Consider the following 14,214-nt stretch of genomic DNA (forward strand, 5'->3'; position numbering starts at 1 on the left):
AGAGCCACAGAACATGCGCACGAATGTCCCGTCCGGACGGTTCAGTGAGTTACCACGGCCTCGGCCAGGGTGAGCTCACAGCCGGAGTCGGGGGAGGCCAGGTCAGCACTGTCTTCTTTGTGCTCAGGCTCAGCAGAGACTCGTTCCTTCAGCGAGAGAGGCTGGGAGGTGTCTCCTGAACCAGCCCCTTGCCCGAGGGCCAAGGAGCCCACACTGGACACAGGTCCCACTGCAGGGGGTGAGGTGAGGCCGGTGCTCAAAGGCACATCCTGTGCCAGATTTGTCTTCCCCGTGGCTGTCACCAATGTCTCAGCTTCAGGCACATGCTCCTGTCCCTCCTGGGCTGCCCTTCGCTCTGCTTCGCCTTGCTCAAACATCTTGATCTTGGAGGCCACGGAAGTTTCCCTGTAGCTCTTGCTGTCCTCCTGGTTTCCTGGGGCCACAGTAGCATCCCAGTGCTCCTGGGCCACAGCTCCTGCCAGCCCAGCCATGCACACCAACACCCCAGGCTCTGCTGGATGTGTCCCACCACTTGATTGCCCTGCCCCGCCTTCATTCACCAGGGCAGGGAGCTGGGATGACTCGCTTCCTTGGCACAATCCTGCTGTAGGGGACTGGAAGTGTGGGACATCAGCAGCTGCTCTGGGAGGAAAGTCATCCTGCAGTGGCTGCCCCAGAGCCAGGTCACTGTCCCTGGTGCCTTCTGTGTCTGTCTGGCTCCCACCCTGCAGATCTTGTCCAACACTGAACTCCGAGTCCTGGTGTGGCTCTTGTGCTTTGGGATGTGCAGTGTGGAGGGACAAGTCCCTCAGGGTTGTCTCAGTCTGGTGTTCTGCTTCTTCTCCCTTGGGGGGCAGCTCAGCCATGCCAAGGCTTTTGCCATGGGATAGTTCTTCCATCCCAGAGCCTTCATCTCTGGTCAGCTTCCCTGACCCTGAGCCCTGGAAGAGCTCTTTGATCCTGGGCTTCTCCTCCTGCAGTGGCTCTTCAGTGGCAGGCCCATTGCTCTGTGCTGTGTCCATGTCCTGGGCCACCTCCCCGATGGCCAGGTCTCTAACCTGGATTGACTCTGGTGCAGCGAGTGTGTTTTGGGGTGGTTCTCCTGTAACAGGACTTGTTCCCTGATGGGGTTTCCATGAGGCAAATCCCACATTTTGGGATTGTTCTTCAGCTTCAGGATCGGTGCCCATGGGTAGTGCCGCCTGCATGGAGGGGCTCACACGCTTGGGCATGGCCACCTCTTGGGCAGGGCTGGTGCCCAGGACCAGGTCTGTGCCCTGAGGCTCCGTGCCCGGAGAGGACTCTGCAGGGACTGGGCTGGGTTTCTGGGGAAGGGGTGGAGGGACAGGAACACTGGGTTTGTCCCCCTCCAACCCCACGGTGTGAGTGTGGCCCTGCCAAGACCTGGCTGATGATGGAGGCGAATTGGGCTCTATCTCTTCCATCTGAAGAACCACTCTGGCACTTTCCTCCCTGTCACTGTCTGCTCCAACCCTTCCCAAGGCCCCCCCCAGTGCTGGGCAGATGTCTGGAGACTGTGCAGGGCTCCCTCTGTGCTCCTCAGCCCTGGGGCCATCCCCTGCCAGGCCACATAGTTTCAAGCCTCCCACCGAGCTCTGCAGCTCCTCTGGTCCCACCTCCTGGGAACACAGGAGGGCTTCACTTCCCATGGGTGCTCCTCCAGGCACCCCAACACCAGGTGCCTTCTCTGGCTGCAGGGATAGCTCTTCCCACCCTGAGAGGGGATGTCCCCCCGGGCTGGTCCCATCACAGCCCATGCCAGGCATCTCCAGTGCTCCAGTGGGTTTTTCAGACACTGTCCTGTGCTGGTGACTTGCTGACAAGGGGGCTTGGACCTCTTCTGCCGCAGGTGCAGCGTGCCCGGGTCCCTCCCCGGTTGTGTTTACTGGGGCTTCTGGTCTCTCCTCCAAGCCAAGGCACCCACCGGTGTCCGAGACCAGGTGTGTTTTACTGTCCTTCTCCTCCCCCTCAGGATCTCCTAAGTAGATGATCCTCTGGGTTGCAGAAGTCTCTGAGCTGTCATCACCAGCCTTCACTTTAATTTTCAGGAGCTCTGGGGCTGTGGCTGGCACTCTGGCCTCCTGCTTCTTGAAGGCTGCAGAAGCACGTTCCTTGGAGAGCACCTCACCTTCTCCCTGGCAAGGCTCTGGCTCCAAAATCTTGGTCCTTTGCCTCTCTTCAGGCTGCTGACAGGGCTTGGGCAGCCCTGGCTCCCTGGTGGCTGTGCCTTTGCCTGGCTCTTGGGGCTCCCCCTCCACGCTCTCAGTGGGTGGATGTGCCTCCCCTGGGCTGGACTCACCCCTGCTTTCCTTCTCACAGAGATCATCCTCCCACACAGACTCAAAATCCTCAGGACTAGCAATCATTTTGGCTCTCTTCCTCGTCTCCAAGGCTGCAGCTGCTGGCTCTTCCTGGCCTGCCACGTCCTTGGCTTTCCCTACCGTCACCACCACTTTCGTCAGGCTCCCACTTGTGCTCCCCTCCGAGGTCCCTGCACGTGCTTCTTCCGTCTTGGCTCTCAGAGTTTTCCTCAGAGCTACAGCTTCCAGCCTAGGGGCTTCTCTCTCTATAAATACCCAGTGCTCCGAGCCCTGTATTGCAATTGGAGCAAGAAGAGTTAAACCATCAGAAACCCTGGCCCCAAGTGCTGCTGGCACAGCTGGTCTACCTGGCACAGGGCTGGCAACATCATCATCATTATTATTAATATCATTATTACTATTGTTCTATCAAGGCCAGAGTTGAGGCTCTGTACAAAGAGCCTAGCAACCCATTGGTGGAGAGGGGGACTGGAAATAAGGGGCTGATGCCACACTGGGGACTGAGCCAGTGTCCTCTCTGGGGACAGGGCTTTGCTCTGTGTGGTGGCTGCCTGTCACACTTGCAATACCTGGGGCTCTGCTGGTGGCACAGAGTGGGAGTGGAGCTCCCAGCAGACACATTAACAACCACCAGGGTCTCTCTGGAGGCCAGGCAACACAGCTGGCTGCCCCCTTGTTTTCAGCTGGCTCTGGCAATTCCCAGGGGTGAGAGTTCATTGGAAGCAAGGCCTTGGGTTTTGGGCAGCTTCACTCTCAGCTTCATCTATGTGCCCTAAGAATTTGTCAGAATGCCAAGAACACGAGCAGCAAAGAAACCACCACAAGCCATCAGCAAGGCCCTGTCCCTTTCTAGCAGATGCTGCGATTCCCCCAAAGGCCATCCCTCCTTTCCAGCTCACCAGGGACATCTCCTCAGAACCCAGCCGTGCTGAAAACGAGTGTTCAGAAACTGTCACCTGTGAAAGGCTCCCTGTGGAGTGTAAAAGACCACAGGCTCAGCAGCAGGACCAAGCAAAGGCCACGGAGCATCCTGCAGCATGGCCACAGCGGGAATGTCACTGTGCTGCTGGCAGGGGACATCAGGTCACTGCTGCCAGGGACACCTTGTACATCCACGTGCTCATCCCCCATGTCAGCTAAAGAACAAAGCACTGCTAATATCCAGCCACTTTTGGAACAGCAGGTAGGAAATAACTCACAGGAAGAGAGTTTCAGGAGAATATCTGCACCATGAGGCAGCTCAGCCACCCCTGGCAGCACAAGAGGAGGGCAGTGCTAGGGCTCCCCATGGGGCTGGCACTGCCCATGGCACAGGCTGCCTGGGCAAAGAGGGGCACCAGGATGCACTCCAGGCCCAGGGAGGGGACTGCATGTCTGCTCCCCCTCCAACTAGGAACAGCAATCCATGGAAACGTGAGCCTCGCCCCATGCACGGGGCTGGGGGAACGTTTGGAGCAGTTGCCCCCAAAATGCACACCTAGTACTGATACTGGAAAAGGGAAACAGGGAGAGAGGGGAGCAGAGCCAGAGGGAGAGAAGGGAAGATAATATTAGAGGAGAGAAAGAAAGGAGGAAAACTAGTTACTAGTGGAAGAGCTCCCAAGGAAATGAGAAGTCAGTGAAAGCCCCCAGCAGAAAAATGCCATTCCCAACTGCTGCTTTCTCTGCCAGGTGCCAAAGGAAGCAGAGCTCCCTCGGCATGGTGCTGCAAGCCCTGCCCCTGCCCCCACTTCAGTCCCCTGCCTGCCCCTGCCCCAGGCTCTGCCAAGATTCCATCTGCCCCCAGAAATCCCCAGGAGCCTGCAAGGAAGCACTCAGGGGCTGTGCTGGGGAATAGCTCATGGGCCTCCAAGAGAACACCCCACTCCTGAGGGCAGGAAGGTACCAGCTCCTCACAGTGCCAGCACATCCACAGGGATGGGCAGCACAGGCACCTTCCTCCTCTGTGCCAGAGGGATCCTTGGCAGAGACTCTGCCCTGGCCAGGCAGCCCCACTGAGCAGCAGGGTCTGCAGGAGACCTGGTCCTCATCCCCCTCCAGCATGAGCCTCTCCCACAGCCCCTTACCCTGCACCAGCTGCTGTCCAGCTCCCTTCCTCCACTCCTGCTTCCAGTGAAGCCTTTGTTCCTTCCCAGTTCACGGAACTGGAACAGAGCCCATCAATGCCTGCCAGGAGCAGCAGCTGCCCCGGGGTCATTCCCAGGTGGGTCTGGCCCATGGCAGCAGCATCCCCCTGCCTGGGAGGCTCTCTGGGCTGCTCGGGCACTCATTCCCTCTGCACTCCCTCCTGCTGCTCAGCAGCCATGCTCAGCCAGGACACTGCTCACTTTCCTGAGTGTGCAGCAGCTTCTCTCCTGCCCCTGCCCTGCTGTCCTGCTGCTGGACCTGCTCACAGCCAGGACTGGATGGACTGCTTGGGCACATGTACAAATCTCCTCAGCAAAGCCCTCTCATCCCTCTTCTCTGGCTGCAAACCAGAGTCCTTTGGAGGAGATCTTCCCTGGGCAAAGGGGATGATTTTCTGCAGGCTCCTCTTCTGAGTTAAGGCCCGAAATAAATGTACCTCAAGAAGTCTGGTCCCTGGAATGTGTTCATCCATGACAGGACCTATTCACCCAGCCAGGAAAACCTCAAAGTTTCAGATTTATTTCCAACTCAGCTTCTTCCTTCTCAGACTCTTGAGATGAGCACAGCTGAGCTGAAGGGACATCCAGCTCCTCTTTGGCGTGATGAGAACTCTGCTCTGGAGGCCTCTGGCCACAGCTCACAACCCTTTGTCTCCGGAGCCTGAGGGCTCTGGGAAATGCTTGGAGCAAATCTCTGGATACTGGGGCACATGCCCCAGGGAAGCAGGCACCTCATGAGCTTTGGAGGTCAGTGGGCTGGAGGATGGAACCACAGCAAAGCTCCTCTGAAGGGATGATGCTGGGAAGGCTCTGTCCAGAGACCAGCCTTGACCTCCCAAGGGATAAGTGACCTTCACACTTCCTGCCCTCCCTCCCTCCCCATGCATCTCCTCTAGGGACAAGAACAACTGGGAATGCCATTCCCACTGTGGCCTAGGTAGCACAAGAGACAGAAAGGAAAGAGGACAGCAGGGAGCAGAGACAGCCTCTGCTCCTGCCAACGGGGGTCACAACCTCAGAGAGCCCCAGGCACATGGGGGGCTTCTCCCCTGGGCATCTTTCAGTGCCCATGCTGCCCTTCTCTGCTTTGTAGGAGACCCAGCTCACCTGAGAGGAAAGCACAACCTCAGGCAAGGATAATGAGGGAATCAGACATTGGGAGAAAACAGGGGTCTGGAGAGGCTCCTGGTACTGCCCAGTCCAGTGCTCCTGTCTTCCAGAGGAGTGGGGACAGAGGGCTGGAAGTGACAGACCACCCAACCTCAGTGGGCCTGCAGCCCATGGGCACCAGGGGACCTTCTGGCAGTGATGAGAGAGCCAGGCTCTGCAAACGCGCTGTCCTTGTGCCATCACACCTCAGGGCCACGAATCTCTCAGGGAGACACGGGCTCTGGCCTGTGGGGATACATGGGGACATGCCAGGGCTGAGTCTCAGTCACAGATGCCTGGAGAGAAACCACAGGTGAGGCCACCTTAGAACCTGTACCCCAGCTCAGGCTGGGCACACCGAGGGCAAGACTGACTCAGGAGATGTGTGTGCACTTCACACCTGCTGTTTCTGTCCTCCAGCTCTGAAATACTGGAATGGGGAAGGTGCCAACATGGACCAGGAGATGCTGTTGCTCCGTTGAAGGTGCCATATCCTCGCTGAAGCCCAGGCTGTGCCCAAGCCCTCCCTGACCCCCATCCTGCCTCCTGGGGATTGCTTCAGCCAACTCAAGTTCAGGCTCCTGCCCATGCTAGTGACTTCTGCATGGATGAAGGGACATCCACATGGAGCAAGAGTGTGCTCAGCCTGTCCCCCACCTCTCTGCCTCTCTCTGGGGGGCTCAGGCAGGACAAGTGTCCCAGCACTGCGTGCCCCTGGGGCCAATCCTGCCAGAACCAAGGCTCAAACCCCAGCCTGCTTCTGCTCGGAGAAGGCACCACTCTTGGCTGTCCCCTCCTTTGAGCTAAACCTGCACACAGGGCGTGCTGAGAGCTCACACCCCACACGCTGATGGCTGTGCACAGGCATGGCTCTGAGGATGCCCTTTGTCAGGGTGCCTGGGCCCAGGGAGGTCCAGCTGCAGCCAGGACAGCCTGAGGCTGCTGGAGCAGCCACCCAGGTGTCCAGGCCATCGGGTCACCCCTGCCTTGGGGTCCTCAGTCCTGGCTCCAGCACGGCCCTGCAGCAGCACTGGAGCTCTCTCCAGGAACACATCTCAGAGCCCAGCAGGAACAGGCAGCAGACAGGTTTCACCAACAGCCCTGTCCTGGGAGGGATCCCGTATCACCAGAAAGGGGACCCACCCATGGGCAAAAGACCCCTTGGCAGGCTGGGGACCCCCATGGTGAGGGTGAGAGGTGGGGGAGAAAGGGGATGGTGACAACCTCAGGAGAGGAGACAAGGCTTTTCTGCGTGAAAGACTCCATGCTTAGGGAAGCTCCACGCTCGGATGCAAAATCGTCTAAGGTGTCCTCTTCCATCGTCTGTGCCAACACGGAAACCCCAGCACCCACGGGGAGAGAGAGAGGGAGACAGAGACAGAGAGACAAAGAGAGAGAGAGAGAGAGAAAGGGAGAATTTGAGAAGGAATGAAGGAACAAAGGGTGGGGAGGTGGGTGAGCGGATGGATGAATGGATGGAAGGATTGATAGATAGATGGACAGAGATCACAGCTGTGCCAGCTCTAGATGCTCCATTCACATCTCTGCACCTGATATATTCCATGGTAAAATCAATGTGAGGAAAAGCCCCTCTTCCTCTTCCCAGCCGAGTGCTCTGTGAGGGGCCGCAGCCCCCCCTGCAGCCCCAGTCTCCAGGCAGTGCTGGGGCCCAGTGGGAACAGTGGCACATCCCAAATTCCTCACAGAGCTGTGCCCTCTCCATGACAGGGGGCAGCCAGGGCAGAGCAGCACCCACCCTCCTGGAGCCAGGTCCCCTGCTGCGGGCACAGCACTGGCTCAGAGCCCTGCCCAGGGACAGCAGGCAGGGACAGTCCCTGGCAGGGACAGGGCATCCAGGCTGGCACATGCTGCTGCACTGAGCCCAGCAGGGCCCAGGCCACAGAGCCCAGTTGTGCCACATCCACACCCCTCCAGCACCGGGGGCTCTGTCCTGGTACCCCAATTCCAGCACTCTCCTGCTGTCCCCATGGTTTGAGTGCAAAGCCAGTGTGCAGAATGCCCAGAAGGATTTGGCTTTGGAATGCCAGCATGGCACCACTCATCTTCCCCCTCCTCCCACCACCCAGGTTGCACTGCTGAGAGCACCATGGGGCACCCCTGCACAGGAGCCTGGTCCTGCTGTGCTGGGGACACCCCTGGGCAGGAACTGCGCTGGCCCTACCCCACAGGCTGCTCCTGAGAAGAGTGAGCAAAACCCCATCCCATGGGCCACCAGAGCCAAAGCCCACCTCTCAGATGCCCCCAAAACCCCTCCAGACAAGGGCTGCTCAGTCTCCTGCAGTGCCCAGGGAGAACCCCCACCACCAGTGAAAATGGTTCAAAACAGAAACAACACCCCTGTCCCCAGCACATCACTCCCACTGAGCATCCTTCAGGGCAGCATGGGAGCTGAAGAACTCCTCCCCAGCAGATCCTGATCCTCTCTGGAAGAGAAGCAGCAGAACAAACCTCAGTGGCCTTTTCAGGGGTTCCCTTTGGTGTTTCATCCTCGTGCTTGGGTGAGGAAGAGGCTGGTGAGGAAGGCAGCCTCCTGTCCCGGTCCCTGTGAACCAGTTTGCTGTTAGGCTCCTTCAGGGTCCGCTTCAGCTCATTGATGCTGGCCTGATGCTTCAGCAAAACGTCCTCTGGCTTGTCTAAAAACTTGGGAAGGAGAGAAGAGAGCGATGGTTAAAGCAGCAGCCCAGTCCAAAGGGATGGGCAGGGGCACTGGGAGGGTTGGTGTCACACTGGGTTGGAATTTAGGGTCTCAGGAGCCAAATGAGGAGTGTAATGGAGCACCATGGTCTGCAGGTCTCACTGCAGGAGAGGGAGGAGCTCTTTCACTGCAGGCAGCAGCAGAACAATGTAGCAGGTAAAGGGCACGGCATGGCCTGGTGGCATATACAGGGCTCTGTGTCCTCTTGGGTGGGGACAAGCTAAAGCTTCCTGGAGGGGACACCCAGCTTTCCCTTGGGATCAGCAAGGAATGGGGCCCTGCTGGAAACACCAGCAGCCTCTGCTGTTGTCTGGTGCCAAGCACAGAGGGAGCCCAGGCTCTGTCTCAGAAAGGCATTTCCAGCAGAGCCCTGGAGCAGGCTCTGACAAAGGGGTGGAGGCCCAGGGCTGGGCAGGGATGTCCAGGATGGATCCAAGACTGGATCCCTGTGGACCAGCTCAGGGTGGGTGGGTCTGATCTGCTGTGGAGAGAGGACAGCTCAGAGCGCTCAGGGGAGAGGAGTCGGGTGTCAGAGCGTGGCTCAGGGAGGGCACAGCGCCAGGGTGCCCCTGGTCCCGCCACAGAGGTGGGCAAACCGGCTCCCAGGAGGAACCTGGCTTCTGCCTCCAACCCAAACCCAGAGCCCTCCTGAGGTGCAAAAGGAGGCCCCCAAACACCTCCCTTGTACCTCCTCGGCAACAGAACAGAGACCCGTGAGAGTCCCAGGAAAAGCCCTGCCGAATTTTCCAGCTGCAGAAGGCTCAGCAGAGCTCAGGAAAAGTCCCGCCCTGGCCCTGCACGTCCGAGGTGAGGAGGGCTCAGGTGTGCCCACCTCTGGGCTGGGCGCAGCACATGCACATGCAGTGGGCAAGCGATGAGGCGGGCGGGGTCGGGGCCGGTGCCCACCCCCGGTGGGGCTGCACAGGAGCCTGGGCGGTGCCGGCATGGCCAACCCCACCCCTGGCCGTGCTCGCTCCCCTTGGCAGCTCCAGCTGGGATTCTGCTCACAAAGGGGATCCCCCAGAGAGCAGCCCTGGATTGGAGGCCAGGACAAATTGCTCCTGATGGGGCCACCACGGGCACAATTTGTGCAGGGAGGGTTCAGCCTCCCTCTCTGCTCAGCCCCTCTCAGGGTCGGCAGGCACAGGGCTGGTGTGAGTGCTGGCTCCCCCAGGCAGCTCAGAGCCTCTTGGCCCCCGTGGGGTAGGATGGCAGCCACAGTGCTTGGGGAGCCCCAGCCCAGCTCTTCGGGGCTGCAGGAGAGCTGGGCAGGGGGGAATGAGGCAGTTTGGGTCAGGCAGGAGCAGAGCATGGGTTGGGTGCCAGCAGGAGGATGGGACTAGCTCCACAGGAGAGGAGACACAAGGTGAGGACATGGTAGGGTCAGGAACACGAGCAGAAGCCAGGTCATCCCAATGGGCCAGGGGCTGTCCTGCCCTTGGGAGGGCTCTTGCTCACAGGCACGATCAGGACCACCTTACTTAGTGGGATAGAAGATGCCACAGCTGATCCCCAGCTGTCTGTTCCTGGGCTCCTCCAGCACCCAACCCCCGGCCCGGTGCATCTTGTATTCCAGTAAATAGGGTGACAGACGGACTTGTTTTGGGAAGGATGGACAATATGATGGACCAATGAGGACTAAGATACTCCAGAGAGAGAATACCTCCTGCTTGTGCCTGGGGGTTGTTTCATGCTCCGGCTGGCAGCAAAGAGAGAGTTAAAAGTAACCAGCAGGGTCAGTTGAGGGCACTTGTCACAAAAACCACAGTTAAAGCTGATAGGCTGGTAGGGACCCCCCTCCCCTCCCAGTATGGGGCTGAAATGGGCTGGGACAGCCTAGGGACCAGGGCAGGATGGGGTGGGCTGTGCCCAAGCAGTGATGGGCACTGATATGCTCAGCCTGTCCCCATCCCTGTCCCAGAACCGGGCTGCTCCCAGGTCCAGCCCTGCCTGGGGATGAGCCTTGAGACCACATGGAGGGCTCTGGGGAATCCAAGTTAAGATGAACCCCTGTGACAGCTCCACTTCCACCGGTGGGGCCAAGAGCCACATCCAAAGGGTCCCACCAGCCTGGGGCACAGCTGACACCAACAGGGCTGCAGGGACCCTGCCCCGAGGTGACCCTTCCTGCCTGCAGCCCAGCCCTGCTGCCTGTGCCCAGGACCTGCCCACCTACTCTTCCACCCACACCCTCTTCTGCCCACCTCAGCTGTACCTTCAGTTCCTTGATCTTTGTCGGGGTGGTCACCTCCTCATCCTCCGTCTCAGAGCGTCTCCTGCTGCCAAACTCACTGTCCTCATCGTGCTTCTCACCCTCAGGCCCGGCGTCGTGGTTCTCGCTGACAGAGGCTGGGCGCGAGAACTCTGCCCACGGAGGACAGCAGGGTCACTGCAGCCCTGCCACCCTGCCCCCCTGCTCCTGCCCCAGCCCCCTGCCAGCTCTGACAGCCAGGTCACTGCAGCCCTGCCACCCTGCTCCTGCCCCAGGCCCCTGCCAGCTCTGACAGCCAGGTCACTGCAGCCCTGCAGCCCTGCCACCCTGCTCCTGCCCCAGCCCCCTGCCAGCTCTGACAGCCAGGTCACTGCAGCCCTGCCACCCTGCCACCCTGCTCCTGCCCCAGCCCCCTGCCAGCTCTGACAGCCAGGTCACTGCAGCCCTGCCACCCTGCTCCTGCCCCAGCCCCCTGCCCTTGCCAGCTCACACCCGGGGCAGGTAGTCCCAGGGGTCCCAGGTTACAGGGGAGCGGGTGATGTGTCCCTGAGCTGCCTGACCCCAGCCCTACCATGTCCCCCTGTTCATGCACAGTCTGAGCTACCCCTTGCGGCGGGGCCAGCCCCTGTGCCACGGGGATGAGGCTGGGGACAGTCTCAAGAAGAAAGCCTGATGCTGCTATGACCTCTCGCAGTGAGGCCGGGCAGCTTCCCCTGCCCCTACCAGTGCAGCAGGGTCCCTGCCCCTACCAGTGCAGGAGGGTCCCTGTCCCTGCCAGTGCAGCAGGGTCCCTGTCCCTGCCAGTGCAGCAGGGTCCCTGTCCCTGCCAGTGCAGCAGGGTCCCTGTCCCTGCCAGTGCAGCAGCTTCCCCTGCCCCTGCCAGTGCAGCAGCTTCCCCTGCCCCTGCCAGTGCAGCAGGGTCCCTGTGCCCCGTACCTCCGTCCAGGCTGCGGGACATGGTGTAGCGTTTGCTGGAGGAGCGCTCGAAGAAGGGCGCGGGGCGGTCGATGAGGGCGCTGGCCTGGCGCGTCTGCGCCTGCGTGCGCCCGCTGTACCGAAACTTGGAGCCCATCACCAGGAAGCCCTTGGGGGGTGGCTCTGGGGACACCAGCCTAGGGATCACAGGGGTGGGATGGTGTCAGCGAGCCTCAGTCAGGCCCCCTGGCACTGCTCCCCACATGCACCCGCTGCAACAGAAGCAGGAATGTGTCTGCCTCCGGGAAAGGAGGCCTGGAGAAGGTCTAGAGAAGGTGCCTCACCTGAAGAAGGTGTGATGCTCTATGCAGACCTTCCAGAGCCTCTTGGCTGAGCGGTGGTTGGGCAGCTTGAAGCCAATGGTGCTCTCAAACTGTTCGTACTTGGGGGAGACAGAGACAGGCTGTTACAGGCACATCCTGACCCAGGTAAACATGCCAGGACCTTGCCAAGATCCTCAGGTTCCCCTGGCAGGGGCTGTGACCATGCAAAAGACCCTCAAAAATCTTCTTCAAATCCATGGTAGGATGGTCCATGCCCAGCACCATGCCCAACAGAGTGATGGGATACACCCCACACCTCTGGCTAAGCACTTTCCTCAGCCGTAAATGGCTTTTCTTGCAAGACAAATTCCCTCAAGAAACAAGAAGCTTTTACAGCTGTTTTGGCCTGAGGGCATCACTCCCATGTATGCTGTCCTTGCCCTCCAGCTTGCTGGAACATGTGAGTGGAAATGCATTTTCCTACCGTGAATGAAAATAAAGACTGAAAATGAATGAAAAAATCTTGTGAACATGTGACAAAAATGGCCCTCAACCCCCATTCCTGGACAAGCTCCCTATAGCAGGACGCAGCAGGGCCCTATACACTGTGACCAGCAGGGTCACAGTGTCTGTCAGGGATGGGATCCTGGCGTCCCTCAGCTGCTGAAGTCACGAGAAAACACAAAAGAAAATCCATGCCACAGGAAATGTGCTCTCTTGGCCAGCATGGTCATAAATGTGGGATCCTTGGAGCAGAGGCCAGAGCCAGGTGAGGAAATCCTCACCATCAGCCTCAGGACAGGTACCCAGGGGCTGCACCAGCACCTGGCACCCACCTCCCCTGGGCGGATCTTGATGTAGAAGTTGCTCCTCTTGTAGGAGATCTTGAGGATCTTGGGCCAGGCGAAGCGGTTGATGCGCAGCCGGTCCCTGTAGATGAGGAGGCCATTGGCACAGACGCCCAGCATGATGTCGATGCCCTCTGAGTCCTGGAGGGGACAGGAGGGAACAGGTCAGCAGCTTGGCAAGAGCCAGCGTGGCCAGCAGTGCCATCTCCCTCCTGCAGAGTGCTGGCTGGCAGGGGGAACACTGAACCCCAGGCTGGTGGAGTTTGATCTCTGATGCTTCTCTAGTGCCACTCAAAGCCATGCCAGGAGCCTTCCTTACAGCAGGAAAGTGGGCAGGAGCAGGCTGGGAAGGGGCAGCGCTCTGACAGCCCCCAGCCCTGTACCTTGGCGTGGTGGAGGTCCACCCCGTACATGGAGAGCTTCTTGGCATTCTCCAGGAAGTGGATCTCTGCTTCCCCGGGGGTCATTCCCCTGCAGGGAAACAGAGAGGAGGACACGTGGCTGGGCGCCCCAGGGGCGTGGGGCAGCTGTCCATGCTGTCCCCTCCCAGGGCTCACCGGTAGGTCTTGTGCAGCTCCATGATGCGCTCCTCCAGCTCTCGTGTCTGGTTGGGGGCGAAGCGCAGCTCGCTCACGTAGTTGCCCACGTGCTCCTCGGTGTCGTGGTCACCCAGCTCGGCCTGGACAGCGTAGGAGCCCAGCAGGGCATGGGTGACAAAGGAGCAGGGCAAGCGGCCCGTGATGATGTCAGCACGGAGCTGCAGGCACAGGTAGTATCTGCAGGAGGGGCAGGTGGTCAGACTGGGGCAGGGCAGCAGGGTGGGGGTCCCCATGAACCAGTCTGGTGCCCCCCAGGGCAGGCTGGGGCTCTCCAGGAAGGAGACTTGTGCATCCCGCAGCAGGCTGGGATTCCCTGGGAAGGCATCTGATGCCCTCTGGAGCAGGCTGCGACTCCCTGGGAAGGAGGCCCATGGTCCTCACCTGGTGATGTCCTCTGTGAGCTGGGCAGGGTCTGGAGGGTAGAACTTCACAGTGAAGGCAAAGTTCCAGGGCCCGCCTAGGGAGCGGAGAGAGCAGTTCAGGACAGCACCCATCGGGCTGCATGCAGGACACAGGAGCACGCATGTGTCCACTGGGAATCCTGCTGCTCCCTACAAGCCTTGCACAGGGCAGGGACAAGAGGGCTCCAAAGGCTGCCAGGGGCTCAGCCTTTGGGACTCCAGCACAACTTTTGGGGAATTCTCCCCAGAGAGCTGGGGACAGCAAAGCATCACAATGGCAGGAGCCACCAGTTCAGTGCCCCAGTAAAAGCCTCCTCTGTCCCAGAAGGTGACACCTTGGGCAACAGCTCTTCTGCCATCCCAGCAAGGCAATACCAAGGCAAATACACCCCAGCACCTGTCTCAGCAAGGCCCCCCACTCTCCCTACCATCCATGTCCTCCCTGCATGGGGCAGGCGGTGCCCAGAGCAGCACCAAGTCTCAGACAGTTCTCCACTGGCCCAGACGGAGTCCTTTGTCCCCTCGCCTCTCACGAGTAAGAGAAGAGGTGGGTAATAAACAGCTGAATGAGCAACAGCGTCCC

General features: G+C 59.7%; 1 protein-coding gene across 14 annotated transcripts in view; it reads right to left on the bottom strand.

Moving 5' to 3' along the window:
- EPB41L1 (erythrocyte membrane protein band 4.1 like 1) overlaps window positions 1-14,214 on the bottom strand; it is a 63,954-nt gene that overhangs the window by 11,147 nt on the left and 38,593 nt on the right. For 6 of the 14 annotated variants that reach the window (XM_072916911.1, XM_072916908.1, XM_072916906.1 and 3 more), the window contains 11 exons: window positions 13,612-13,687; window positions 13,189-13,407; window positions 13,015-13,102; window positions 12,620-12,772; window positions 11,805-11,902; window positions 11,482-11,657; window positions 10,549-10,697; window positions 9,997-10,032; window positions 8,087-8,278; window positions 6,842-6,940; window positions 54-2,612 (listed from right to left, as the gene is read on the bottom strand). In XM_072916911.1, coding sequence (XP_072773012.1) covers window positions 54-2,612; window positions 6,842-6,940; window positions 8,087-8,278; window positions 9,997-10,032; window positions 10,549-10,697; window positions 11,482-11,657; window positions 11,805-11,902; window positions 12,620-12,772; window positions 13,015-13,102; window positions 13,189-13,407; window positions 13,612-13,687 — 3,845 coding nt within the window. The remainder of the gene's footprint in view (window positions 1-53; window positions 2,613-6,841; window positions 6,941-8,086; window positions 8,279-9,996; window positions 10,033-10,548; window positions 10,698-11,481; window positions 11,658-11,804; window positions 11,903-12,619; window positions 12,773-13,014; window positions 13,103-13,188; window positions 13,408-13,611; window positions 13,688-14,214) is intronic. The other 8 variants (XM_072916915.1, XM_072916913.1, XM_072916917.1 and 5 more) reach the window with 5 other exon arrangements.

The sequence above is a fragment of the Taeniopygia guttata genome, chromosome 20 (genome assembly GCF_048771995.1).
Source record: "Taeniopygia guttata chromosome 20, bTaeGut7.mat, whole genome shotgun sequence".
Lineage (NCBI taxonomy): Eukaryota > Metazoa > Chordata > Aves > Passeriformes > Estrildidae > Taeniopygia > Taeniopygia guttata.